We start from the raw sequence: 25,988 nt of genomic DNA on the forward strand, positions 1-25,988 counted from the left end.
CTACAAAAAGCAAGCTCGGCCCCAACCCTAGCACTTACCCCACGGAGGCTCTGCTCCTGGCTCACCCCCTCTCCCGACCTAGATGGTGCCCTTGACGGAAGGCCCCTTGCTTGTCACCGGGCCTCAATCTCCTTCCCGAGCTTGTGCAAGAGCGCCGCACCCTCCCAGGCTATCAGAACTGATGAAATCATGTCTGTAGAGTGCTCTCATTTGCAAGGATGAAAAGAGCTATAAATACAAAGTCAAAGCAGTATTAAAAAAAAAACTTTCTTAAGCTGCAACCACCTCTTTCTTTTGAAATGGAGAACCACCAGAAAGATCAAAGGAGTGTCACCGTTTGTTGACTGCTGCTCCGGAGGGCCCTCCACCTCCTCCCTCCACCCGGCAGCAACCCGGGAGAGGTCTACCACGACTTCTAACTTAACAAAATCTCAAGATGAGGTGCCCGGTGGTTTCTTGGAACACCCTGGCTGGAAGATGCAGGGCGAGCCACGCGGCCTGCACGCTGCTCACACTCTTCCCACGGAAGCAGGCACGACCGGGAGAGGCAGCCTTGGTGAGAAGAAATACGAGGATGTGAGGGGTAGTGGCTTCCCCCCGTCTTTCTGCCACAAAAGCCCAGCGCAGTGACTTCGTAAGGCTGCAGCAGCTTGCGTCATAAAATACATAACCTTGGCTCAGTTAACCTCCTTAGCCATAAAACAGGGGACGGGGCGGGGAGCAAAATTAAGCTTACGGGAAATAAACCTAATCAAAGCAGAACAGTAACAAAGGGCACCAGAAACATTTCTACTGTATCACATCCCACGGGCTGGCCAAGAGCCCGGAATTTTCATTACAACTTTTCAAAGAGAGGGAGAGGAGAAAAAATATTTCACAAAACCATTATCAAGGCCCCAACCCTGGATGCCCTGCTGTACAACCAAAATTTGTGAGAGGTCAGCCTGTCAGGGAGTCAAAAACCCAGCATGTGGAAACTGGCAGGCCTTTTATGTAGTAGAAGGGTTCTTAAAACGACTTCTGTTTTGCACTGAAGTCTCATGGCTTCACAGACCATTAAAGGTTTCTGAACCACAGAGAAAGGAGGGCAGAGTTAAGGAAATAAATCAAAAGTTCCTCTGGGATGCACAAATGCCTACTTGGAACAGGCTTTCAGCACGAATATCCTCCACACTGAACAACAAGGAGGACTTTTCAAAATAAAAGCAGAAAAGAGATTCATTTTGTTATAAGCAATGTACTTTTTTTTTTTTTTGGTTTAAAGGTTATGTGTGCTATAAAAAATGGCTCCTGCCGTGAGTACAGGGGTTGGGGGATGGGGTGAAGGCCGGGCTGAGGGCAGGGGCTGGCAGGGACAGAAATCAAGTGTAAGGGACAAAAATCAAACAGAGAAATGCTGGATTTGGGGGCGCCCCAAAGAGTGAAAATGTCTTGTAGTAGTGTAGGGGCAGGATGTGAGGGGAGCAGCGCTAGAAGGGACCTCCTTGCCAGGCCTGCCTGAGAACTACAATCGTTTTCCCGCAGCCAGAAAGGGTTCTCTTGCTTCTCTCCACAACATACACAGTCGAAGGCCTGGGGAAGGGACGGTGTCCTCGTGACGGCAGAGCCGCGCGGTCTCAAGACCAGCAGAGGGAGTACAGCATCTGAGAAGAGGAAATGGTCAGCCTGATGGCCAACGATGCGTGCTTATGCAAGCCAGTGGCTGTGAGGCTGAGAGTTCCAGACCTTCTGGCCCGGCCCGTGTGTCCTCCAGCAGTGCTAACTGGGAAACAGGACGAGAAGCTAGACTACCGCCCAGGTGAGGCCGCGGGGACACAAGGGGACTACCGCACTTCTGTCAGGATATGCGTACTACGAAGCGTGTTGCTGGGGCGCTCTCTCCACCAACCTGGAAGGACCGAGGAGGGGATCTAGGGGGAGGAAAAGCTCAGTGAAAGGCAGAAAATCCAGTCTGGAAAGCTGACAGCAAGCATCGGGAGGCGTGATTTCCCTTACAGTCCAGGGCTCCCGGTTTAGTCCACGAATGAGAGCCCGTTTCCACGCTTTTTGTTTCTGAGGGGGGGCGGGGGGAGCTCCGTCATTCGAACGTGGCTTTCGAGAGCTGGCAGAAACCAAAGGCCCGCGTCTTCTACATGACTGCTGTCGCAGTCTTCAGTCGGACTTCACCAAAACGCACAGGAACGGGCTGGGCCGAGGGACGGTTACCTGGTTACCCGCCTGGACTCGTGGGGGCTGCGGGGGGAGGTCCGGGTAGCGCCTAAAGCCGGTGGTCCTCCCACAAGGAAGGAGGCCGCCGTCCCCCACCGGGCTGCGCTGTGGCTTGGCACCGGACATCGGCTCAGGCGCCTCCAGGTGTTACAGCGGCCTGGCGGTCGGTCCGAGCACGCGCTGCTGCATCCGGTGGTGTCTCTTACCAAGTCCTAATACTAACGCTCATTGTGGGAAATGACAGCTGGGTTAAAAATGTTAACCTTAAGACGTGCTAAACTCAACAGAAGAAACAAAACCTCTCACGTGACTCTCTGTGACGCTAGGAAGCGTGCACTGAATTCACACCCGCGCCTGCCCACGGGGGAGGGAGAAGGCCGGGGTGAGGGACGGGGGCGCCCCCGGCAGCCTGATGCTGCCGGGAGGGCCGAACGACAACGGTCCAAAGGAGCTCACCTAGAGCGCGTGGCATGGGATGTCGCGGTGCGCTCGGACGGGAGCCCGGGCAGGAGACGTGTCCACGGCCCTGACCCTCCTGAGGAGCTCTGTGAGGGAGGGGGCGTGGCACCATGTCTCCGTGTCATTCAGGGACTCGACCAGGACACCACAAGGCAGATGGAGGGCGTCGGATCCCCGCTTCATAAACAGAGGACATCTAAAACAATGGAACTGGCCCAAACCGCCATGCCCGCATTTAATGGGTTCAGAGTTACCAGGTTCTCAGGAATAAGCAGGGCAGCGACTCTGAAGACGTGCTGCAGAGGGGTTCGGGCGTTAGGGAACTCCTCAAAACTAGGATGCTTCAAGGACTTTCTTTGGCGAGGCATTTTTTCCCCAAATGTTTGTTTATTTGAGAGAGAGCGAGCGAGAACGTGTGCACATGAGCAGGGGAGGGGCAGAGAGAGAGGGAGAGAACCTTAAGTAGGCTTCAGCCCAGAGTCCAGCATGGGAGTGGCTTGATCCCACAACATGATCTGAGCTGAAATCAAGAATCAGACACTGAACTGAGCCACCCAGGCGCCCCAGGAATAAACTATAAATTTTTATGTTCACCCTATCTAAACACCCTGTCAATGATTTCTAGAAAAACTTAGTAAGACAGTAAAGTATAGGCATGCCTGGTAACGTGCTTTAGCGTTTGGGCAATCAGTAATGAGAGGAGAATATAACACAAAAGCAAACGGTATGCTTTAGCTTCAGTCTGGGCAGATGGATGTACATTCCAAGTCCTAAACTTGCACATTTTAATATAAATACAAAGTGACTACCTAAGAAGCACTCCATCCTTGAAGTGTATTATTCTGCCTAATCATCTAACAGACCTAACATACTCTGGTAGACAGGGAAGCGCATGGACTTTTCTCCTGAATCACCTGACAGGCTTACATGGTCAAAAGAAATAAGGGCTTCAAGTTCTGATAAGCAAATTCAGTCCACAGGACAAAGCCAACTTTAACATTTATTTTTGAAAGTTTTGTTTTGCTTTTTATCCCCCATTCTCCAGATGTCTACAGGGTTCTGTTGCCCACATCACCTGCTGCCTGCTTTACCCAGCTGGAGCCGGCCATGTCCGCAGATCCACTGGGCCTGCTTCCTTTTGAGTTTAATTCTCCCTCCTATTGTTCCACACATTCCAGACTCTCCTTCCACAACTTAAACACCTTCCTTGACAACTGAAGGCCACACACCTCTGACCTGCTTCCATGTACCTTGTTAGTACATTTCCAAAACAGAGCAGAAGTGGGAAGGAGGACCAAGTTACGATCACAGGAGGCGTGTGCCTAAATCAATAAGCACCGAGTCCCAAGGGCATTGGACCTATGCTGTTCCAGCCTCCTAAAATAATCAAACACACGAAAGTCATCACTTCTTGCCAAACTCAAGAACAATCTCAACTCCTGCACATAGGAACAAAGAGACAACAGCTGCAGCTGAAAATATATAACCAAAGCATCACAGGAAAAACTTTAACTTGATATCGTTCAGAACATATCAGTGGGATTTCACTCATACGGCAAAGACACAGAAAAATTCCAGACTGTTTTCAAGATAATAAAATGGCATATGATGGTGACTCACTAACTGACTAAAAGGGGGGAAAAATCCATAAACAGTCACAGGAACCTTGCAAAGCTGCAGAGATCTGGCAACACTGAGCCTCTTTCACCTCGCTTGGCTCTCACCTCCTGTGCACACAATACACTCATGCTCACATACACACACACACGATAATTTTGAAACCAAGCTGCAACTGGCTAATGGCCTGCTCTACTGCTTAAGATAATATTTTATTCTTGACTTGCTCAATAAACCTGCTGAGAAAAATAAACAATGGGTTTCAATCTTATAAATAATCTAGAAAACAGAATTGCTGTGCAAACAGCAGAGTTGATTTACTGCCTGTGATAAACAGAACAGGAAAGTCCAAGCGTGGCACAGTGACTCCCAAGTCCTAGTCTTACTGTCCTGGGACAGAAAAGTTAACCAGGATTTTCTGTCTGCTACATAGTCCAAGGCCTAGGATGTCCAGGTTTCAACTGGTCTTTAAAACAGCCTCAAAGCAGATCACGAAAAGCAACACGAAGAGCAAAAATGAGGAAAACCATTCCTTAAAATCCCTGACAAGTTTTAATCTTTTAGGACCAATAATTATATATCGATCTATGGTTATACTATATTTCCATCCCATCATTCACACATGTGAACATACACAGCCACACACCTCATTTTTAAGAAATATCAAGTAAAACAAATAACCCAGTTAAGAAATGGGCAGAAGACACGAACAGACATTTTTGCAAAGAAGACATCCAGATGGCTAGCAGGCACATGAAAAGATGCTCAACATCACTCATCATCAGGAAAATGCAAATCAAAACCACCGTGAGGCACCACCTCACACCTGTTGGAATGGCTAAAGTTAACACAAGAAACAACAGGTGCTGGCGAGGATGCGGAGGAAGGGGAACCCTCTTGCCCTGTTGGTGGGGATGCAAACCAGTGCAGCTGCTTTGGAGATCAGTATGGGGGTTCCTCAGAAAACTAAAAATAGAACTACCCTATGATCCAGCAATTGCCCTATTAGGTATTTACCCAAAGGATATAAAATACAGACTGGAAGGGGTACATGCACCCCAATGTTTATAGCAGCGCTATCAACAATAGTCAAACGACGCCCACATGTCCATCAACTGATGAATGGATAAAGATGGGGTATATATATATATATATATATACACTCGAATACTACTCAGCGATCAAAAAGAATGAAATCATGCCATTTGCAGTGATGTGGATAGAGCGAGAACGTATTATGCTAAGTGAAATAAGTCATCAGAGAAAGACACATACCATATGATTTCATTCATGTGTGGAATTTAAGAAACAAAACAGATGAATATACAGGGAGGGAGGAAGAGAAGAGAGTTTGGAAACAGACCACAAGAGACTCTTAACAACAGAGAACAAAGTGAGGGCTGACGGAGGGAGGTGTGTGGGAGATGGGCTAGACAGACGGGTGAGAGGTACTAAGGAGGGCAGAGTTGTGATGAGCACTGGGTGTTGTATTAAGTGATGAATCACTGAATTCTACTCCTGAAACCAATGCTGCATTACATGTTAGCTGAAATTTAAGTTAAAAGTAATATCAAGTAAAGGCCTATTACAGGGAATTAAAGGAGACATAAAGAAGTATTAAAACGAGGTCCATCCCCAGAAGGCCTTATATTCTACATAAATACATACATGCATGTATGTGTGCAGAACAGAAATGCATAGAAGAAAAAATGAAACAGTGTCTAAAGTCCAGGACTAAAATAAAGTAGTAATATTTAAAGGGCAAAACAACATACAATTCTTCTGAGACAGGAGCTGGGCTCCTTGTGTGATGGCCACCTGTTGCAGAGAAAATGGCCCATGTGCTTTCACGAGCGTGCAGCCCAAGCCCTGTGACTGGGCCCCAGAGAGTCCCCATGACTGCAACTCACGCACCCTCCAGAGAAGAACACGCACCCTGCTCGCCTCTTCAGTGGACTGTGAACTCCACGAGGGGAAGCGCTCTCTCCCACACCACAGACACCTCAAGGAGAACACAGGCCTTGGGCACCAAAGGTTCCCCCCAGTAGTTCCCAAAACACTCCCAACTTTGCCCACTGAGAACCATGATGATGGTTTAAGACACCTCGAAGGTCAAATCCTGGGAACTATGACATCACAATTTAGAGGTTTCAGAAGAAGGACTTAAGACACTTGAGCAGAACATAGAATCTTATTTCCAAAGTGGGAAAAATAACAAAGGTCACTGATATTGAAACTTAATTTAAAAATTTAACATCTCAAAAAGAAAACCTAGCTTAACAGAATTCTGGTGTCCCCAGATAGGTTTCTCCTGCTTGCTTTTCCTATTTCTAGTATACAATTAATGGTTTTCAAATTACAGAAAAAAGAAGTATTATGAGAGGAAGTAGGGTGGGGGGCCATCTTTCCCACCACCAGTGAGCAGCTGTGAATAAGACTGAGGGGAAGGCCTCACTTTACAATTTTCAAAACAATACAACTTTTATTCTACTTTATTTTCCTACATATTCCTCAAGGGCGTAACTTCAAATAAGATTAAAATGAACCAATTATTCAAGGATTATGACTTCAGATACATTTTAAAACTTATTTTTAAAACATCAGTAAACTGGAGTTTCAAAGTTAGGATACGTTCATCGATCTTATTAAGGCTAAGAAAAATCCATTTATGATATAAAATATGAGCTCCAAGTGGGTAAACACATGGAATATAAGCACAGTAATCACAGCTTAGAAGTCTTCTTAAAGAGCATTTCAAACCTTCCATTTGTGTTACTAGCTAATAAAATGGGTGAGTCTACTTAGGTATAAAGGTCAAAGTCACCAGGTAACTAAGACCCAGTCAAATCATAAGAAATACAGGTTAGCAAATACCAGCAGCAAATAAATACCTAATCCTTATAAGCAGCAGCGTATTCAGTAACTTTACAAATCCAAGGTGGTTTCATTTGGGAGCAATGTCTATAAGCAATACATCGTACAGAGTCAAGATGCTTGTACACCACTTCCTCCTGTTCTGTTGTGTAGGATAAAGCCAAGGACAGGCCTAAGACATTTACACAGAAAACAAAAATATTCAAGGCCTTGTTTTAATAAGTCACCTGATTAGGGGGTGCCTGGGTGGCTCAGTCGGTTAAGCATCTGAGTTTGGCTTGGGTCATGATCTCGTGGTTCGTGGGTTCAAGCCCCGCATCAGGCTCTGTGCTGACAGCTCAGAGCCTGGAGCCTGCTTCAGATTCTGTCTCCCTCTCTCTCAATCCTTCCCCCGTTCACACTCTGTCTCTCTCTCTCTCTCTCTCAAAAAACAAACATTAAAAAAATAAACATAAAAAAAACATTAAAAAGTCACCTGATTCTTTTTTTTCTTTTAGTTTATTTGAGAGAGAGAGTGTAGGGGAGAGGCAGACAGAGGGTAAGAGAATTCCAAGCACTGTCAGTGCAGAGCCCCAATGTGGGGCTTCAACTCACGAACCTTGAGAGCATGACCTGAACCAAAACCAAGAGCTTAACAGATTCCTAAAAAACTCTTTATTCTCCCCACAACATCGGCACCAAAAATTCCTTACATGCAAATTTCTTAACTGCTTCACTTACACAAGGGAATCAACCAATCCCGCTTAGACTGCCCTAGTCAAAACTGGACCCCTGCCCAGCTAAATAGCCACACAGTTTAGACTATCAGATGAAAAGCTTCAAGCCTCTGCTTCATTTTAGTGGGAACAAACCGCTGCATGGAAAGAGCTATAGGATCACAGTTCTTGCTGCCAAACTTAGTGCCTGTTTCTATTGGTAATCGCTTCTGCCTGGAATGGAAAATTTCAACTTTATCTGTACCTATTTGAGGACAAGTTATTAAGAAAAAAAGGTGTGGCACATGTCTCGCCTTGGACCCAATCTTGCCAACCTCTCAAAATACATGTATTTCTTCTCCATACATAAAGGGGTGCCAGGGAGAGAGAGTAACATCTGAAAACGCCACAGTATTAAGTATGTGAACTTCATATTAGTAAGAGAATATCACTTTTTCAAATAAAGTTTTCTTAGCAACTTAAAGAAGATCTAGGCTTGACTGACTCACACACAATGAACTGCATGCCACAAGGAAAGAGGAAGAAAACAGTTTTTATGTGAAATATGACCGGAGTTACAATTGTGTTTCTAGGAAAAAGTGAAAGATACAAAGAGGGAAGCTATACTAAGAAATTCTATTATTGATAATGTAAATAAGCCCAGATTACTGTTCTATATGTTTGAAATACTTTGTAATAATTTGAAAAACAAAATTAAGCCCTAACAGTGAAGTAATTTACAACTGCAACAGAATAAAAGCAACGTTAAGAACGAATGTGACATATGGGCTTAGAACCCCACAAGTCTGCACCTCTGTGAACAGGAGGGCCTCCTGAGCCCTACCGAGCGTTCCCATCACCAGGGGAGCGGGTTCCTGTGCAGACTCTGGCTCTGTGGGGACAGACAGGAGCCCGAGAGCCTGCAGCAGCACCCGGCTCTGGTGACGGGGGAGTGCCGGCCGGGGGGCACAGCACTTGCGAACAGAGGCCTGTGGTTACGCGCCTGGAACACACTGTGTCCCCAATAGTATCAACCTATTCAGGAAGTCCACGCTTTGTTACGTAACATAGATTAAGCATTAATGAGGCTAGAAAATTGTTTACCTAAGGTTTTAATCTGAAGTCAAATAAAACTCCACGCTGAACGCTCATACCGAATGCTGGAGTCGTACTTAACCTCTTAATATTAACAGAGTCTTGATTACTCAGTCTGAAAACCTTTCTCAAGAGTAGTTATTCTTTGCTCAGGGAATGTGCTTTATGCAAAAGATATTTTGCCTGAAGAAATAAACAATTAATATTCAATAATTATGTACATATTTAACAGAATTCATTTCCAGAAACGTGGCTGATAGAAGTGGGTGGTTTTCACGTTACTTCTCAAAGTAAAATATTAAACCTCCAGTACTTTTCATACTATCACCCCAAGTTAAAAACAAGACATCCGAAATATCAAAACCGGCTGCCCCTTAGTACCATTAAAACAACAACAACAACAAAAGCCCAGACATAGGGCACCTGGGTGGCTCAGACAGTTGAGTGTCCAACTTCAGCTCAGGTCATGATCTCATGGTTTGTGGGTTCAGGCCCCACACCGGGCTCGCCGGTCAGCGCAGACCCTGCTTTGGATCTTCTGCCCACACCCCCCCCCCCCGCCTGCCCCTCCCCCACTCAGGCACACACTCTCTCTCATTCTCTCAAAAATGAATAAACACTTAAAAAAAACAAAACAGGCACATTCTCAATGGAGAAAATCAGGATAAAAGACAGACTTCTAGTTCCATAAGTAACTTTCAACTCCCCCATTTTTTTGTCTTACTTGGAGACCTTACTTTGAGAATTATTACAAGAACCTCCTTTCTGGTCTCTATGTCTTGTTTGTGCTGCTCAAGAATGCTCCCCCTTCTCTCTTTTTTAACAAATTTGTTATTTATTTTGAGACAGAGAGTGCACGCTTGTAAACAGAAGAAAAACAGAGGGAGAGGGAGGGGGAGGGAGGGGGAGGGGGAGGGGGGGAGAGAGAGAGAGAAAGAGAGAGAGAGGATCCCAAGCAGGCTCCACACCATGAACACAGAGCCCGACGTATGCCTTGAAATCACAAACCGAGAGGTCATGGCCTGAGCCGAAATCAAGAGTCGGATGCTGAACTGACTCAGCCACTCAGGCGCCCTCTTCTTAGAAGACTTCTGTGGGTTCCCAAATGCCCTCTTCAGAGACAGTGCAGGGTCTCCCAAGTCCACCTCCAGGACGTAGTTTTGGCCTAAGTCCTGCCGCACCTGCCCTGCGACCTCCTCTCCAACGACGCTAGGGTACGCGCTGGGCATGGCCTGCAAGTTCCTGCCTCCATGCCTTTGCTCGTGCCACTTCCTGCAGCTGGAAAGCCACTTCCCTTCCACGCTCCCAACCACCGCCCGTCAAAAAGCAGATCCTTCTTTCAAAGCTCAAACACTACACCCTCCAATTAGCCTTCGGGCAGCCCCCAAACCCAGCCTCTGGTGCACACTTTGTCCAGCAGGGCCCTTAGCACACATCGCCAAACACGGAAAGCATGCATGCGGTTCCCCTTCCCTGCTGCGATGCGGGCCACGAATGGCACCTTGCTTCTCATTACAGACATCCCACCCATTGATTACAGTGCTCGGTGGATATACCAAATTTTTAAAAAATTGAGCTACATGGAATGTTTAGCTCTGAAAATGGGAAGTGGGTAAAAAAAAAAAGAATTTTTTAGTTTAGAAAATATTAATACACCAGCAACTCGGACTACAAATAACATGAGCTTAATCCCTACTGGGCTAGGTGTGCAAACATAAAACTACGGAGAGGAGAAAGACAGCCAAGGGTGTGTGCCTTTTCACCTTCTTCTCCCAGAGGCTAATAACGTGCTGGAGGCACCTGTCTTCTCTCCCGAGTCGGGGAGGATCACACGGTCTTCTCTGTGACGTTAGCTGCGCCTGAGACAGCTCCCGGAGTCGGGGCTCCCTCCCTGTCTACAACCCAACGCAGACTGGATTTGTCTGCCTAACAGCAGGTAGAGCCATACACAAAGGCCAGCCAGGATTCAAGGGACAATCGTCCAGGTGTCAGACACGGAAAGTCTTTGACTCAAACAACACAGACGTGTGCTCAGTGTGAAAGAAGACACGTGTCACTGCCGTCGGAGTAATCTCCTCAGGATTTTGAAGAAAACTGCAATGTGTGTAAAAACCAAATGAGGTATTATTTTTGGAGCACCCGGGATTTTGTATTATTTACAGCATGGGTGCCCCTCCTGGTGCTTTAAGATTCAATTCTATTAGGTCTCCTATTTTCTCAGGCATTATCTTAGCATCAAAGGTCATGTAATTCATCGATCGGTTCACAGATCACGCAGCGGTGCCGGAAGAGGCACCCCGAGGCCCGGCTCTCCGTCACCCGAGCGGCTCAGCTGTGGGACGCTCGCTGCGATTTGTATAAATGCACCAACACCCAAGACTCTAATGTGATTTGGGCCCAAGAGTGTCTTGAGAGAGAAGAGGGACACAGCCAAGCGGAAGCTGAATGAACGCTCCGCAAAGATGCCCTACTGTGTACGACTTCTAACTGCCCGTCTTGTACACACGCTGAAGAAGGGAAGCAGCCACAGAGAAAGGAAGAATGGGACAAAGGCAGCAACTCCAGGACACGTGCACAGCCATGACGCGAAAATATGTGACTGACAGGTATTCACTTGGGTACCATGAGGCTGACCTGCTACACCCCCTCAGCTGAACTTTGAGAATGGGTTTTCCGCAGCCACAGCCACCACCCCCACTCCAGGGGCAGCAGTATTCGGAGGAAAGCCAGATTCAGCTCCTGTGTGACAGACACCAGAAACCAAAAGAACTAGGAAAGTTGTTTAGGTCCATTCCCACCAGGAACCTCTGTCCGCATAACTGCGCTGAATGACCCGGTAAGGACGGAAGTGCCTTCAACAAAGTTCAAGACGAAACAACCGGATCCTTTAAGCTGGGCGCTGTCCTTCACCCCCCTCCCCCCCCCCCCCGGGTTTTCAAAGAAAACAGTTTTTCCCAAGACACATGATAAGAAACAGGTCATTTCTTCTCACACAGGTTCAACACGGTTACAAACGGAAAATAATCCCATACTGCGCACGTCAGGTAGTATTTGGGGTAGACAAGGAAGAAGAGCCATTTTTAAGTGTTTACATGCACTCTCTACGGACGTTATCTCATTTAAACTCTCAGAACAATTCTAGGGGCTAGAAGGATCACCCATTTTACAGACACAGATGTTGAAAGACGGAGACTGAATAATCTGCCCGAGGCCCCAGAGCAGGCAGATGCCAGAGGAGGCAAGAGCCATGACTCTGCTTTCAGGCACGGCAACAGCCAAAGGTGTGCAAACATTTTATAAAGATTGCAGCATCTATAAAGTTCTCGCACAAAGAAACACCATTTTAGGGAAAATAATTTTTGAATGCTTGTCAGGATTTGACCTGACAGCTCAAAGCAGACTGCACAGTTAGAAGAGATCATCAAGTACTACAGTTACCGGTAAGGCCAGGAATAGAACACAGGTCTGATGACCCCCGCGCCAGGCCCAATCAGGCGCGTTCTTTTGGATGCTGACACCCTTCTGAAGTTTCAAGTCAGTTGAGAAGAGCAAAGAAATGAGTTCATAATTCTGGGAAATAGAAGAGAATGTAGAAAATATCTAGATTAGATGCATTTGATATAAAGAGAGGCGTGACCATATGAAGACTTCTACCAAGGAAGTTCTGAACCAAGGAATTTTCTCATTTTTTGCAGCAAAAATGAAAAATAACCTTTGCCCTCCCCTCCCTAGGAGCTGTGAATGATTAGTGGGGCTGTGCTGATAGTAAGGAAAATACAAAATGAGTGCCTCTCTCCCAGGTGATCAGGGTACTTCTAGATCTACCCTACCGCCAAACTCCTTCGGTTCTAGGCAAAAAGACAGAGGAACACCAGCAACGTTTAGCCAGTCAGCCATGATGCACCCTCCAGTGCTGCCAACAACTGTCCCGTTAGTGGCCATGATCGCGCCCTGATGAGGAGGCTGGAAACAGGAAGGGTGCTGGGTGCCAGAGGAGGAGAGAGGAGAGGAGCCACAAGGCTGGGAAACAGGGACGGCGGACAGTGATGGGGAAGGGTCTCAGGACAGAGGCACCTGGGAAAGACCAGCGGACCGGCTCAAAAGGCTGGTGTACCAACAACTTCTCTGTGGGCGAGGACAGACGACTTACTGAGTTAGACATCATCAGTAAGGATAAGGGACAACCAAGAGTAAGGGGGGAAAAAAAAGATTAGAAGCCTCTTACCCAGGCTAAAAGTTATTCAGATTTGTCTTCCACTAGAGATAAAAAGGTAGACAGAATTGCCTGGTGTTTCCAAATGGTGGACGGCAAATTTTAGATTAGATGCTTAATCTTGCTATTACAAGTTTATTTTTTAGAACAGAAAGAAAATAATTGTCAAGCCATATCTTGTATTAAATTCCTCATGGTTTGCAACTTCTAGCAGAGGACAAAGAGACAGAAAACTGCAGTGGGGAGGTCACAATCTGGCCTACTGCGTCCGGCCACAGCTCCTCACGGACCTTATGGCTGCTCCAATTCGCCACACCAAAATTCTCACCGTTGGGTAAAACATTTTAGTTTTATAAAAGTACGTATCAAACTTTAAATGACTGAAATCCGCAGAAAACTTAAAGGTATTTTTTTACTGTTCCACATCAAATACTTCTTTCCAATTTGTTCCAGGAAGACCCATTCCCGCCCTCCAAAAAAGTTGATTATATAGATTGATGACAACATATACTTTAGTTCAACGTCTATAAACAGTTCTTTTTTTTTTTTTAACCATTCTCAAAATGACCATCTCAGCATATTAAGATGTATAGTACACACTAAAAGTTCAATGTCATTATGATTGGTTGATGCAAACCACCAATTTATACAAGGCTATACTTGAAATCTCAGAACCCTCTTACAAGCTACTTCCCTCTTACAAGCTACTGCTGCTCACATAAGGTACCATACAGAAAAGGTGTCTAGAAAAAGTTCATTAAAGCAAAAACAAAACAGAATAAACCCTCAGAATAAAACAATCAAAATTGAATAAGAGGAAATCAATCAATCAACAACACCCAATTAGAAAAGTACCAACCAAACCAAACGAAAACAACCCACCCACGTCTGTAATGGATACTCTTCATCTATCTCCTCATTCCACTCAGGGAGGGTAGGCATGAAGTGAAAGCAGCTCAGTGGCTAAATATTCACCCTCCACCCCCAAGTCCTAAGAAGCACTTCCGGTTACTAGGCTCAACCTAGGCCACAGACACTGGGACTTGGCTGGCCCTACCCCACTCCTAGCCTCTCCTAGGACTCTCCAACCACCCCCCCTGAATTCCACCTGTAGGGAATTTAGGTAAATGAGACCAAATCCCTTACTAGTATTCTGTTCATACAACCTCCCTCTGAAGTTTCCTCAGCAAATCTGCCTACCCCAAGTTTAGCAAGAGACAGGGCTCTCAGCTTTGTGAAATGTCAAATGAATCTGTAAAAGCCTCACTGAAGCAATTTATAAGAATCCTTGTATATGTATCTGTCCAACGAACAGTGCCAAGTTTTCAAAAAATTATTTATTTATTTAAGTAATCTCTACACTCTATGTGGGGCTTGAACTCATGACCCCAAGATCAAGAGTCACACTCTCTTCTGACTGAGCCAGCCAGGTGCCCCCCAGAAGTGCAAACTTTTAAGGCTGCAAAAACTAAAGAGTTAAAACTACTCTTCAAAACATAAGCAACATTAAAGAAAGAAAAGGTCCCAACAGAATTCAAAGCATAGTGAGCCACAGACCTTTTCATTCTGTTGTTTGGTTGAAGACTTGTCAATAACCAAATCCAACTGGTGGTAAATGACATCTCCTATTTCAGCCACTGTATTTACAATTAGATGTTAATAGCTCAACATCCCAGACAACCCCCCAAGTGACCCTCCGTTGTCAAAGACCTTGCTGTTCTTACAAAGGAAGTCCACTTTCTTCGTGGGGGAGAAGCACAATCTGTCACTTTACTATATAAAATCAGAGGCTAAACTAAAAGTGAAGGAAGTAAAATGATGAGGACTCTAGTGCCAGCCAGTCTGAGCACAGCGCAGGGTTAAAGGAAACCATTTCGTAAGATCAAGTGCGGAGAAGCAGTAGGGGCAAAGAGGAAAAAATCAAGTTACATAAAGTCCAATTGTACTCACTGTTTCCTTATTGGGAAGCAGCTCCTTTCTAATTCTGAAGAAGTTCTTGCCGTACTGCCTGAGCCCCTTAACGAAGCGTTTCTGTGATAAAAAGAAACAACAAATGGGATGTAAAAACCAAAAACAAAACAGGATGTCAGCAAAGCAAAGATATCTGCAATCAGCAGAATAACAACCATAAAAGTCGGAGCTAGGGAATACTGACGAGGCTGGGACACCATTTCAGCAGCACAGCTGGGACCCCCCCAGGGCCAGGGCAGGCCCCGGACCGCCTCATTCGAACCCCAATAGCACACACCAGACAGGTTTGGGAGAAGGACATCCTGGATGTGAGCCTAAGAAGCAATCTGCGCCCTCTGTGCCACAGTCTCCGCATCGGTCCACGAAGGTATAAACAAATACGCTTCGTGTTTCAATACAACAGCACAACTGCTTTGCACCTGAGAACGAAGCTTCCCAGAGTGTCGAGCAGAAGAGAGGCAAAAAGAAACCTGAAGACTTCCCCAAAAGGTCACCCTAGAGGGGTTAAAAGGCCCTTTCATCAATCCGAGGAATGCACCAAGAAGGCACCGATATCGCGGACGCCCACTGGGAGCCCGCACCCCCGCTGGCCTGCCCCGCCATCGCCGTCATTAAAAGCCACTCCGAGGCACCAAATAAAGAACCATCAGCACCCCCTCCTTCCTCCGACGCTCCCCACCGCCCCTCCACCCCAGCAGTCTAGAGACTTTCACTTTGTCCCATTCCTTCCAGGCAGCCCCTCCCCGCCCCAGTAGGGGCAGCTCCCGGCTCCCCGGCCCCCCACCTCAGGGCCCCGGGCCTGGGGCTCGCGGTTGGCGGCCGGGTCCCGCGCGGCCAACCCCAGCGACACTTCCCGGCCGGGCGGCCCCGCAGCCACAGGTACGCGGCGCCGGCCGCACTCGGGGTCCGGGGCGGCGAGAGGCCGCTCCTGTCACTCGGCTCGGGCTCTGGCTCCACAAAGCGCAGGGCGGAGGCGGCCGGGGCGGCTCGGCGTGTGACCGCGGCGGGGCCGCGCGGCGCGGGGCGCGGGGGGCGCGGGGCTGGGGCCGCCGCCGCCGCCGCCGCCGCCGCCGCCGGGGGAGGAGGCTGGAGCGCGGCGCGCAGAGCCCGGCGCGGCCGCGGGCGGCTGCAAAAGGCGGCCTGGATCGCCGCGCCGCCCGCCGGCCCCGCGCTCCGTCCCCGCCCGGCCCCCCGCCCGAGGCTCCGCAGCCAGAGCCTCCGGGACCCAGGCGCTGGTATCTCGGTCTCCTCCCCCCGAACAGCAGGAGTAAATCCAGGCAGCCAAAGCGCAGAAACTTCCTCCCTACCGCGGCGAGCGCGAGCAGAGGGCACCCGCGGGGCCGGGGCCCGGGGCCGGGCCGCGCCACCACTCGGGACCCTTCCCAGGCCGCTCCGTCTCCAGTCGTCCTTCCGGGCGGGCAGAGTCAGCAGCGCGACGGCCGCACGCCCACCGCCCCCGGGCTGCGAAACAGGGGGCTGGCCCCGACGACCCTCGCCCGTCCCTTCCGGCCCGGGATTGTGGGCGGCCGCTCAGCCCGGCCCAGGCATTAGCCTGCACCTCGCAGGGCGCCGTTTCACAACTAAATCACCGCGGAAGCTTCCCAGCCAATAAATCACCTGCCCACCGGGAGGAGAGTCCCTCCCACTCCCGGTGTTTGAGACCAGTCGGGCAAATTCAGTGAAGGGCCAGACTTGGCCTGCAAGACCGATCTGCAACCTCCTACTCCATTCCTGGAGGCTCTGCATTTTCAGATTTCACCCCCTTTCTAAGATATGACTCATCACTGTCAGTTTTCAGTATAATCTGTACAAAGGAAAAAAATCTGTCAAGGCACGAGAAAGAAGCTCTCCTCTAAAATGAATCAGAGTGACCTCTGTTACTTGTAGGATCAACAAGCATCCTGGGCTCTGTGCAGAGCATCTCCTCGGGACGCTGCCAGGCAATGAGCTGGCCCTGCCCTCAGGGAGCTCCAGGCCGGCTGGCGGGCACACAAGGGAAGGGATCAATCTCTAGGCCCTCAGAAAAGCAGCGGAGGGACAAAGGGCTATGGGTGGGACTAGGAGAAGGAAGCAACTTACTCTGCTGACGACTTACAGGAAGTGACAAGGAAGAATGAGCCTGTCAGGTGGGCTCCAGCAGGGTTTCAAGCAAAGGAGTCAGCCAGGAAGGGCACAGAGAACATTCTGGGAACTGCAAGGAGGACAGGGTATACAGAATGGAGTGCCAGCAGATAAGACTGAAGAGGGAGGAGAGGATCAGGTTGCAGAGAGCCTTTGAGCCAGGAGCCAGGCTGAAGAGTCACGGTGCTAACTGTGGGCCAGCAGAGAAGTCAGAGCATGTGTGGTCCACGAAAGGACTGGGGAAGGACTGCTCCCGTGGCAGTGTGGCCTACGTCATGGAGTAGGGACAAACTGGCTGCAAGGCAGAGACCAGTTACAGAGGCTGGTGAGATAACTAACTCGGGTGGGAGAGGAGGAGGGCCACAACTCCACCTCAGCCACCAGGATTAATGCTTCTTAATCGGCTCGAAGTATTTACTGAGCATCTAGCACTGGGAGGAATTATGTTTTAGAGGGGGCAGCCACAGACCTTTATTAAAACTGTGATTCATTTTTAGCAGGTAAGATAAATGTGTGTGAAGCCATTACAGAACAACCTGAGGCTTCATTCAGCCGAGCATAAAGTAAGTAGTGAAGCACAACTTGTCAGTGCAGCGGGGAACGAGGAGAAGGGACGGGCTCTTGTAGTCCGGAATACCTTCGCCAGGACAGGGAGACAGGCCAGACCACGAAGAACCAACAGCATTTGCACAGGTGGAGAAGGGTGGGAAGGCCCGCCATGAAACACAGAGGTGGAGAACGGCAAGTGGGTTAGAGGAGAGGGAGAGGATACACAAAGTTCAGGTGGGTGGCCTGGCAGCGTGAGTCAGAGGGAGGAAGGCCAGGACTATGCAATCTGAATACAAGCCCGATGCCAAAGGACGTACAATAGGCTCACGCCAGGAGAGGCTGGCACAATGAAGGCAGCAGCTGAGAGAGACATCGGGGTAATGTGATAGAGCTGGGAAAACCTGAGTTCAAGTCTGGATTCTTCTACTTGTTAGGATGTAATCACCAAATATTATCTATTCAACTAACGGTTGTTAAGTACCTACTATGTGCCAGGAACCTCACATGTATTAATTCAAAATCCTCACAACCTAGAAGGAAGTACTACTATTATCTCCATTTTCCAGAAAAGGAAGCTGAGGCACAGATGGTTAGGTAACCAGACCAAGGTCACCTAGCTCTTCAGAGGCAAAGGCAGAATGCAAATTCCACGTCCCGCAGTGCGTTTCTCTCTGTAACATGGAGGTAAGGGTCTACAGAGGAAGCCATTTTCGGCCATGGTACCACTGCATGTGACTCTGCCCTTTCCTGTTGGCCCCAACATCAAATCACCAAGTCCTCAGCGTTCAAAGCCCTCCTTTCTTACCAATTCCAGTGCTACTCCCAGGCCCAGCCCTTATCCCTCTTTCCTACTAGCTACGCTATTAACCCATCTCCCCCATCTGGCCGTCTATAAGCCTCTGCCAAGGAGTTTCTCAAAACCACACATTTCATCTTGAGTCCCATACTGTCTTGCCCCCAAGCCCCTACCTAAAAAAAACAGCTCCTTAACCTCTTCAAAATGGTGTTTACACCCCTTAACCCTTAATTCAAGACCCTCCAGGATCCTGTCTCTGCCTACCTTTCCAACCAGATGTCCAATAATGCCAATTGGCCCGTACTGCACCCTCTGTTGAACTCCAGACTCTGGGGCATCTTTATTACTTCTCTCCACAGCCTACCCAAGATGCTTTCAGTTTACCTCAAACCCAAGCTCAAGTCCCTCCCACTCGGACACAAAACTTGCCTGACCATTCGATCCCATTCACCCGGCAGCTGTTTATTTGTATAAGGCTTCATGTACACACAGAGTCCAGAAGCCCCGAAAAGACAGGAACTGCATCTTCTAACACTTTGCCTCCCTACAGCATTAGGCAGGTGGAGCTCGCATGTTTTGGATGCGAGGTGAAATATGCCGTGAGATGACGAGGGCCTGGCCTTGGGTGGTCAAGATGGAAAGAGACTTTAAAAGCCAAAGAATCCGTCCTCAACTCGAACAACAGAGTTGACCTTTTTGGCTTCACGACACCAAACTGTCCTGATTTTCCTCCTATCAGGAGGCTTACTTCTTTGCCCAACTTCTAAATGTTGGAGCTCTTCCCAAGGCTTTGTTCTAGGCTTTCTGGTCTCCAAACCCCCTCCTAGTGGGAATGCCACTGCCCCACTGGTCTTCACTATCACCCAAGATTCTCCCTACTATTTCTAAGGCTCAATCATGGTCCAAGTCCAGCGGGAACACTTGCTTGAATGTCTCATAGATATTTCAAACTAACTACTTCCAGAAATATGAATTTGCCATCTGGTGGTGAACACAGACCACCACTGTTCATGTGTTATCAATGACTGTGCCATCAAGTGCAAAAGCACCATTGGCCCCATTTAAAAAAAAAAAAAAGAAGAAGAAGAAGAAAAAAAAAAAAGGAAGTAAAAGCTTCATGTGGCCTGTACTGTTACTTCTCTATGGAAAGCCACAAGGCCTCAAAACTGGCAAAACATCTGCTTCTCAGAGACCAGCCTTTACCTTGTGGTTTACCAGAAATGTAGAGTAGCCTTTAAAATCGAAACAAAGCCAACCCACTCAGAGTAGTCAAGGATGAGAATAGGTCAGTGTGTTAAGTGGGTTTCTGAGGCCTTAGGCTCTTTTCCCTCTATTAATTCATCTCTCTTCAAATGAAGACCTTGAAGGTTTTCGGGCTTTAATTTAATAATTAACACTACTAACTTAAAAAAACCAGACAGGTACCGTAAGCCGCTAAGTGAAAAGTCACAGGCACCATCAGCCTTCTAGTAGTTGAACTGAAATTCAGCATGTCCAGCGCTGAGCTCCAACCCCTCATGCGCTATTGCTATGCCCGTTAGCTTTTCTGTCCCTGGCGGGGTGCACAGATAGCAGGCTGCTGGTGTGCAGAGGGTGAGGGCCAAAAGACTGCTCCTCCACGAGGCAGTAACTCTGGCTCAGTCGTGGCTCTGGGGGCTCAGCAGCCCTGCTTCTGATATCCGCAGGCTCGCCGTCCAGGCCCGCTCAGCCCCGGGAGCCCAGGGTCCGGGGGTGCCGGCACTTGGTTCTCTGGCGCTGTTTGTCTCCAATCAACCTGGCTGTGCATTCCTTGGAAGCACAAAACAAGTCCTTTTCTATTTTTGAACTCCAAAGCCAGATGAGATCCAAATATAAATATAAATTTATTTACGGCCAGGAGGCCGTCCTTTGCTTTGTTTCACAACTTAGTTTGCGACTGGGCTCCGGTTTTTATTCCTTTTATTTACTGAAATAGATTTTGACAGGTAACATTGTATACATTTAAGATGCACAATATGTTAATTTGATGAATTCATATATTGTAATAGGACTGCCATTGAGTGATAAGTAGCACCTCTATCGTGTTACATAATTATGCTCCAGTTTATAGACAAATTGCTACAGTTTCCTCTTATTGAGCTGACACTTCGTCTCACCACCAGGAGTTACCTACTTATAAGTTCCTGGCAGAGAACATTTAACCCCTGGTTTTTAAAAAGTGAGCTACCTGAGTGGGAAGGAGCTAAATGGGTGATAGGTCCTAAGGAGGGCACCTGTGATGACGAGCACTGGATGTTATAGGTGAGTGATTAACCACTACACTCTATACCTGAAGCCAATTTCCCCAGAATTTCAATAAAAACTTGAAATCAAAAAAAAAAAAAAAGAAAGTGAGTTACCTGAACATAGTACTTACTGTTACAAACTTGGGTTTTCATAGAATCTGCAACACAAAACTCTATTTCTCATTCTTAGTAGAATGGAAGAAATATGAGGCCTAAACTCAGAAATCCTAGGATCTTGTCTGCTCCGTAAAGAAAATTTTGATAAACAAGATATAATTAATAGGAATTAACTTTTTTGAAACAGGAGATAATTAGTAAAATAACTGGGCCCAAGTGCAGTAACATTCTCTCTTACCACAAAGCCAGACGTCCAAAAGTTCCTCACACTGTTTCTGAGCCTGCCCCACGCCAAAGCCTCCCAAGCCCTGTGCCCTGGCCTGCCCGCATGCTGATCCTCTCCACCCTTAGGGTGGCAGGGTGGGCCTAGGGCAGGCAGCTTCATCGTTATGTGTCCGTGATATGGAAAGAGTAGGGCAACACCACACTACATGACAACACACACAGAGCTAACACGGGGCAGTGCTACAACACGCCAGGCGCTGTCTAGACGGCTCCTCGTGTGTGGACTGACTTAAACATCTCAACAACCTTACGTCGAGGCAGGGGTTACTGATGTCTCCATTTTACAGATGGGAAAACTGACCATATGTCAGCAAATCCTTGAACCAGGGCGGGCGAGTCAAGGGTGACAAATGTGGACAACTGGGGAGCCTCAGGGATGGGGTGAGGGCTAAGAATGGAGTCAGGCACAGGGTGTGGATCAGGGGGGCGAGAAGAGTCCCTTGACTGTGTTTATATTTAAAGATTTGGGGCGCCTGGGTGGCGCAGTCGGTTAAGCGTCCGACTTCAGCCAGGTCACGATCTCGCGGTCCGGGAGTTCGAGCCCCGCGTCGGGCTCTGGGCTGACCGCTCAGAGCCTGGAGCCTGTTTCCGATTCTGTGTCTCCCTCTCTCTCTGCCCCTCCCCCGTTCATGCTCTGTCTCTCTCTGTCCCAAAAATAAATAAACGTTGAAAAAAACCATTTTTTTAAAAAAAATAAAGATTTAACCGTTTTCCCCAAGTCTATAAATGGACACGTACAGGCTATACTCTCCTAAGTCAACTTATTCTTGCCTCCATTTGCTCGCCTTTTAAACTGGCCATAAAACACCTGCCCCACCTATCTCAAAAACGTTACTCTGCATATCAAGTTGGAGAGCGCACAGAAGTGTACTGGGCTGGGAGTACGTCTTCCAAAGACTAAGGTAAGGTGTGCTCATCTCTCTTGTCTGCAGGGGAAACTCCCAACATGGCTCATCTCAAGTGCTGGTTCTGACCTGTGTCTGCAGCAGAGAAAGAAGCAGGAAGAGAGGGCTATGCTACAAAAATGGCTAAAAGATAACTCTGCATTAACCCCTGGCTGAGAGCTTTCAAAATTAACTCCCTCTGGTGAATTTTAACTAGTGTATCACAGTCAGAAACTCACCAGGATTTTAGAGAAGCCATTTCTACTCCATCCTCTTACATAACTGTTTGGAAAACACTGTAGGTATTAAAATGATTCCCACTGTGAAAATGGCTCCTTCTGCTCTACCCTGTTTTCTGCACAAAATTTTATGTTAATAACTCACTGGTTCCCAGGGGACTGAAGAGCAGGGAGATCTGCAAGTAAGCAAACTACAGCCCTCCCCCCTTCCCCCTCCACCCCCCCCCCCCCAGATACAAAAATGCAAGTCCACGTGCCAGGCGGGGAGTAAGAGGAGTATGAACACGGCCCTTCCGAAGGGACAGAGCAGCAGCAGAAAATCGAAGATGTGTCCCCAGTGCGGGCCTGTGTGAATGCAGGGCAGGGTGAGAGAACACTGACGCCAAGCAGAAGACACTAGAGCCTTTCCAAACATCTGTGTTACGTGTTGCCTCTACCAGTTCACCAATGGCTCTTACTGACCAACCACTAGAGGGGAACCTATTGCATTCCATCCATCCAATCCTGCTCGTTGCAGATTCCCATCACCTCGTGTTCAAAACACGTTTCCTGCCGGAGACATACTACTGACAATGCTTTGACAAGTACCATTTCGTTTCTGGTTTTAAACACTTACTACATTGAAGAAACGGTGACCTGAGTAAGGAACTCCTTGTTCAATGAACAGTATCAGAATCCATTTGTCTGGGAGGAGACATGCCAGCAAAGCCCTGGTGGGCATTTCTAGGGTTTCTAGTACGTGCTCCTGATTTCGGATGCCACTTTGGAAGTCTACTCTGAACTTACTAGCATTATTCCAGGATAGTTTATAGTTTCATTAAACTGGTTACAGGTGGCCCTTGAAACAACGTGGGGACTAGGGACACTCGCACCTCTCCCCAGCAGTTGAAAATCCATGCATAACTCCTGACTTCCCCACAACTTAACTACTAATAGTCTACTACTGACCAGAGGCCTTACCAATAACAGTCAGTTAATGCGTATTTTGTATGCTATATGTATTATTTACAGCATTCTTACAATAAAGCAAGATAGAAAGAAGCAAATGTTATTAAGAAAATCGTAAGGAAGGGGCACTGGCTGGTTCAGGGTCGTGAGTTCAAGCCCCACACTGGGCGTAGAGCTTACTTCAGAGAGAAAAAAGGAAAAAGGAAAAAAAAAATCATAAGAAAAAAATACATTTATAGTACTCTATTAATCGAAAACAACCCACGTGTAAGCAGTCCAGTGCAGTTCAAACCTGTGTTGCTCAAGGGTCAGCTGTATAGTTTAAAAACAGCCAACAAGACAAGAATGTAAAACAATAATCACATTTTTATGATGATTCTCAAATCTCTAAATCTTTTTTTTAAATGTTTGTTTATTTACTTATTTATTTATTTAGAGAGTGCGCACACATAACGCACACATTGGGGAGGGGCGGAGAGAGGGGGAGAGAGAGAATCCCAAGCAGGCTCCACGTGACTCGGGGCTCAATCTCCCAAACTGTGTCATCATGACCTGAGCCAAAATCGAGTCAGATGCTTAAACGACTGAGCCACCTAGGCATCCCTCCCCCTGTATCTGACATCTTCCCCTACCTCAGCCCTGCACCTATACTGTCTACTCAGAGTAATATCTTTCACAGACTCAGGACGTCACAATCTCAACGTGGAAATGATGGGTCCCAGACCACATCCTCCTCAGTATACACTGCAATACCAGTGTCACTGGGGCCATTCTACCGATGGAGACACTGAGGTTTAGGTAAATTAAGCACCTTGCCCCAGTGCTAAGCAGGAAGGGTGGAGAAGTAAATAAAGTTTCAAAATTGGATTAATTGCTTGGAATCCAGGTAGAGAGAAAATTCTATTGTATCTACTCCTATCAGAGGAATTTAAGGGTATTGTACTTATAAAAACAAATTTTTTAAAAATTTTTTTAAATGTTTATTTTTGAGAGAGACAGAGACAGAATGCAAGTGGGTTAGGGGCAGAGAGAGAGGGAGAGGGAGACACAGAATCCGAAGCAGGCTCCAGGCTCCGAGCTGTCAGCACAGAGCCCGATGCAGGGCTCAAACTCGCAGAGCTGTGAGATCATGACCTGAGCTGAAGTCAGACGTTCAACCGACTGAGCCACCCAGGCAACCCCCCCCAAATTTTTTAATGTTTATTTAGTTTTTGAGAGAGAGAGAGAGAGAGACAGAGCACAAGTGGCAGGGGGGCAGAGAGACACAGAATCAGAAGCAGGCTCCCGGCTCTAAGCTGTCAGCACAGAGCCCAACAAGGGGCTCGAATTCACGGACCCATGAGATCATGACCTGAGCCGAAGTTGGATGCTCAACTGACTGAGCCACCCAGGCACCCCAAAGGTGTTGTACTTAAAAAAAAAAAAGATCTAAAAACGTTATATATACAATCTTGCTTTCTGAAGCAAAAGCCTGTGTCAGGGATTATATGCTATATACCCATGTTAAAAACTTGCTTACGAGACAACTTAGCTTAGAGAACACGGCTCTGCCCTATGTAACTCCACCTCCTAAACAGTTCACTCCCCCTCTCTCGGGGCTCCTGTGCGCCCCTGTGGGAGATGAGCCTCCGGGCCTTCTACCACCCATAGAATCCTCAGCAGTCGGTGCCTCTACTTCTCCACCACTGGGAGCCACAGTGAGGCAGGTAGCGTCTCTCCTACATAGAGATGAGAGGATGGCTGAACTCTCTAAACTAAGACCCTGTTAGGGCGCCTGGCTGGCTCAGTCAGAGGAGCATGCAAATGTTGATCTCAGGGTCGGGAGTTTGAGACCCACAGAGGGTATAGGGATTACTTAAATAAATAATTTAAGTTCACACACACACACACACACACACACACACACACACACACCCTGTTAATGGAGGACATGTCTTCTCAACTTCTTACTTGGAAGTTCAGATGATTAGTCAAAGATACCTTTAACATTAAATAACTTCTAGTTTTAGCAAAAAAAGAAAAAAAAAAAAAAAAAAAGACACCGGTTTCCCTGCCTCATCCGTAAAGATTTGATGGTACTTACAACAGAAACCCAAATCTGAGCCTGTCCATGTCTAAAAGAAGTCCTCTCTAGATCAAATATGGCAGCTGCTTAGCTGTTACAGAGGTGTTCTCTTTCTTGTTCCTTTCCTTTCTAACCTTCCAAAGGCTGAAGAGCATAAGATTGAGAATGGGGGAAGGTCTAACATGATCCTGCCCTGATCCTTCTTCCTTCCTTCATTCACGAGTACTGTGATCATGAACAGCCTGGTTTCAATCGTGGTTCTATATATCCCTGCCCCTGCAAGATTAGCTACAGAAACACAACACAAAGGGGGACTCAAGTGCCAGGTCCTAAGTTAATTGAGGCCAGCAAGAAGGGTCCAGCAGGCTCCTTACCACCCCCACAAGCTGACTCCAGCTCATGTGCCCCAGAAACACCTACAAAAGCCAAGCAGCTGTCAGTCAGCCCCCAGTCCCTACCACATCTGTAATAATAGCACGATCAGAGAATGTTAGAGTTGGAAGGAAGCTTTTAGAGCACCCAGCCCTGGTCAAAACTCTCATTTCACAGACAAGGATCATATATTATTTAAAACAAAAACAAACTAAA

General features: G+C 47.5%; 1 protein-coding gene across 11 annotated transcripts in view; it reads right to left on the minus strand.

Moving 5' to 3' along the window:
* Positions 1-25,988, minus strand: part of RERE (arginine-glutamic acid dipeptide repeats) — a 424,545-nt gene that overhangs the window by 41,999 nt on the left and 356,558 nt on the right. For 9 of the 11 annotated variants that reach the window (XM_045475552.1, XM_045475551.1, XM_045475545.1 and 6 more), the window contains one exon: positions 15,112-15,192. In XM_045475552.1, coding sequence (XP_045331508.1) covers positions 15,112-15,192 — 81 coding nt within the window. Of the gene's footprint in view, positions 1-15,111; positions 15,193-16,439; positions 16,556-16,749; positions 16,898-25,988 lie in introns of those variants that run through there. The other 2 variants (XM_045475555.1, XM_045475556.1) reach the window with 2 other exon arrangements.

Source organism: Leopardus geoffroyi, chromosome C1 (assembly GCF_018350155.1).
Source record: "Leopardus geoffroyi isolate Oge1 chromosome C1, O.geoffroyi_Oge1_pat1.0, whole genome shotgun sequence".
NCBI lineage: Eukaryota > Metazoa > Chordata > Mammalia > Carnivora > Felidae > Leopardus > Leopardus geoffroyi.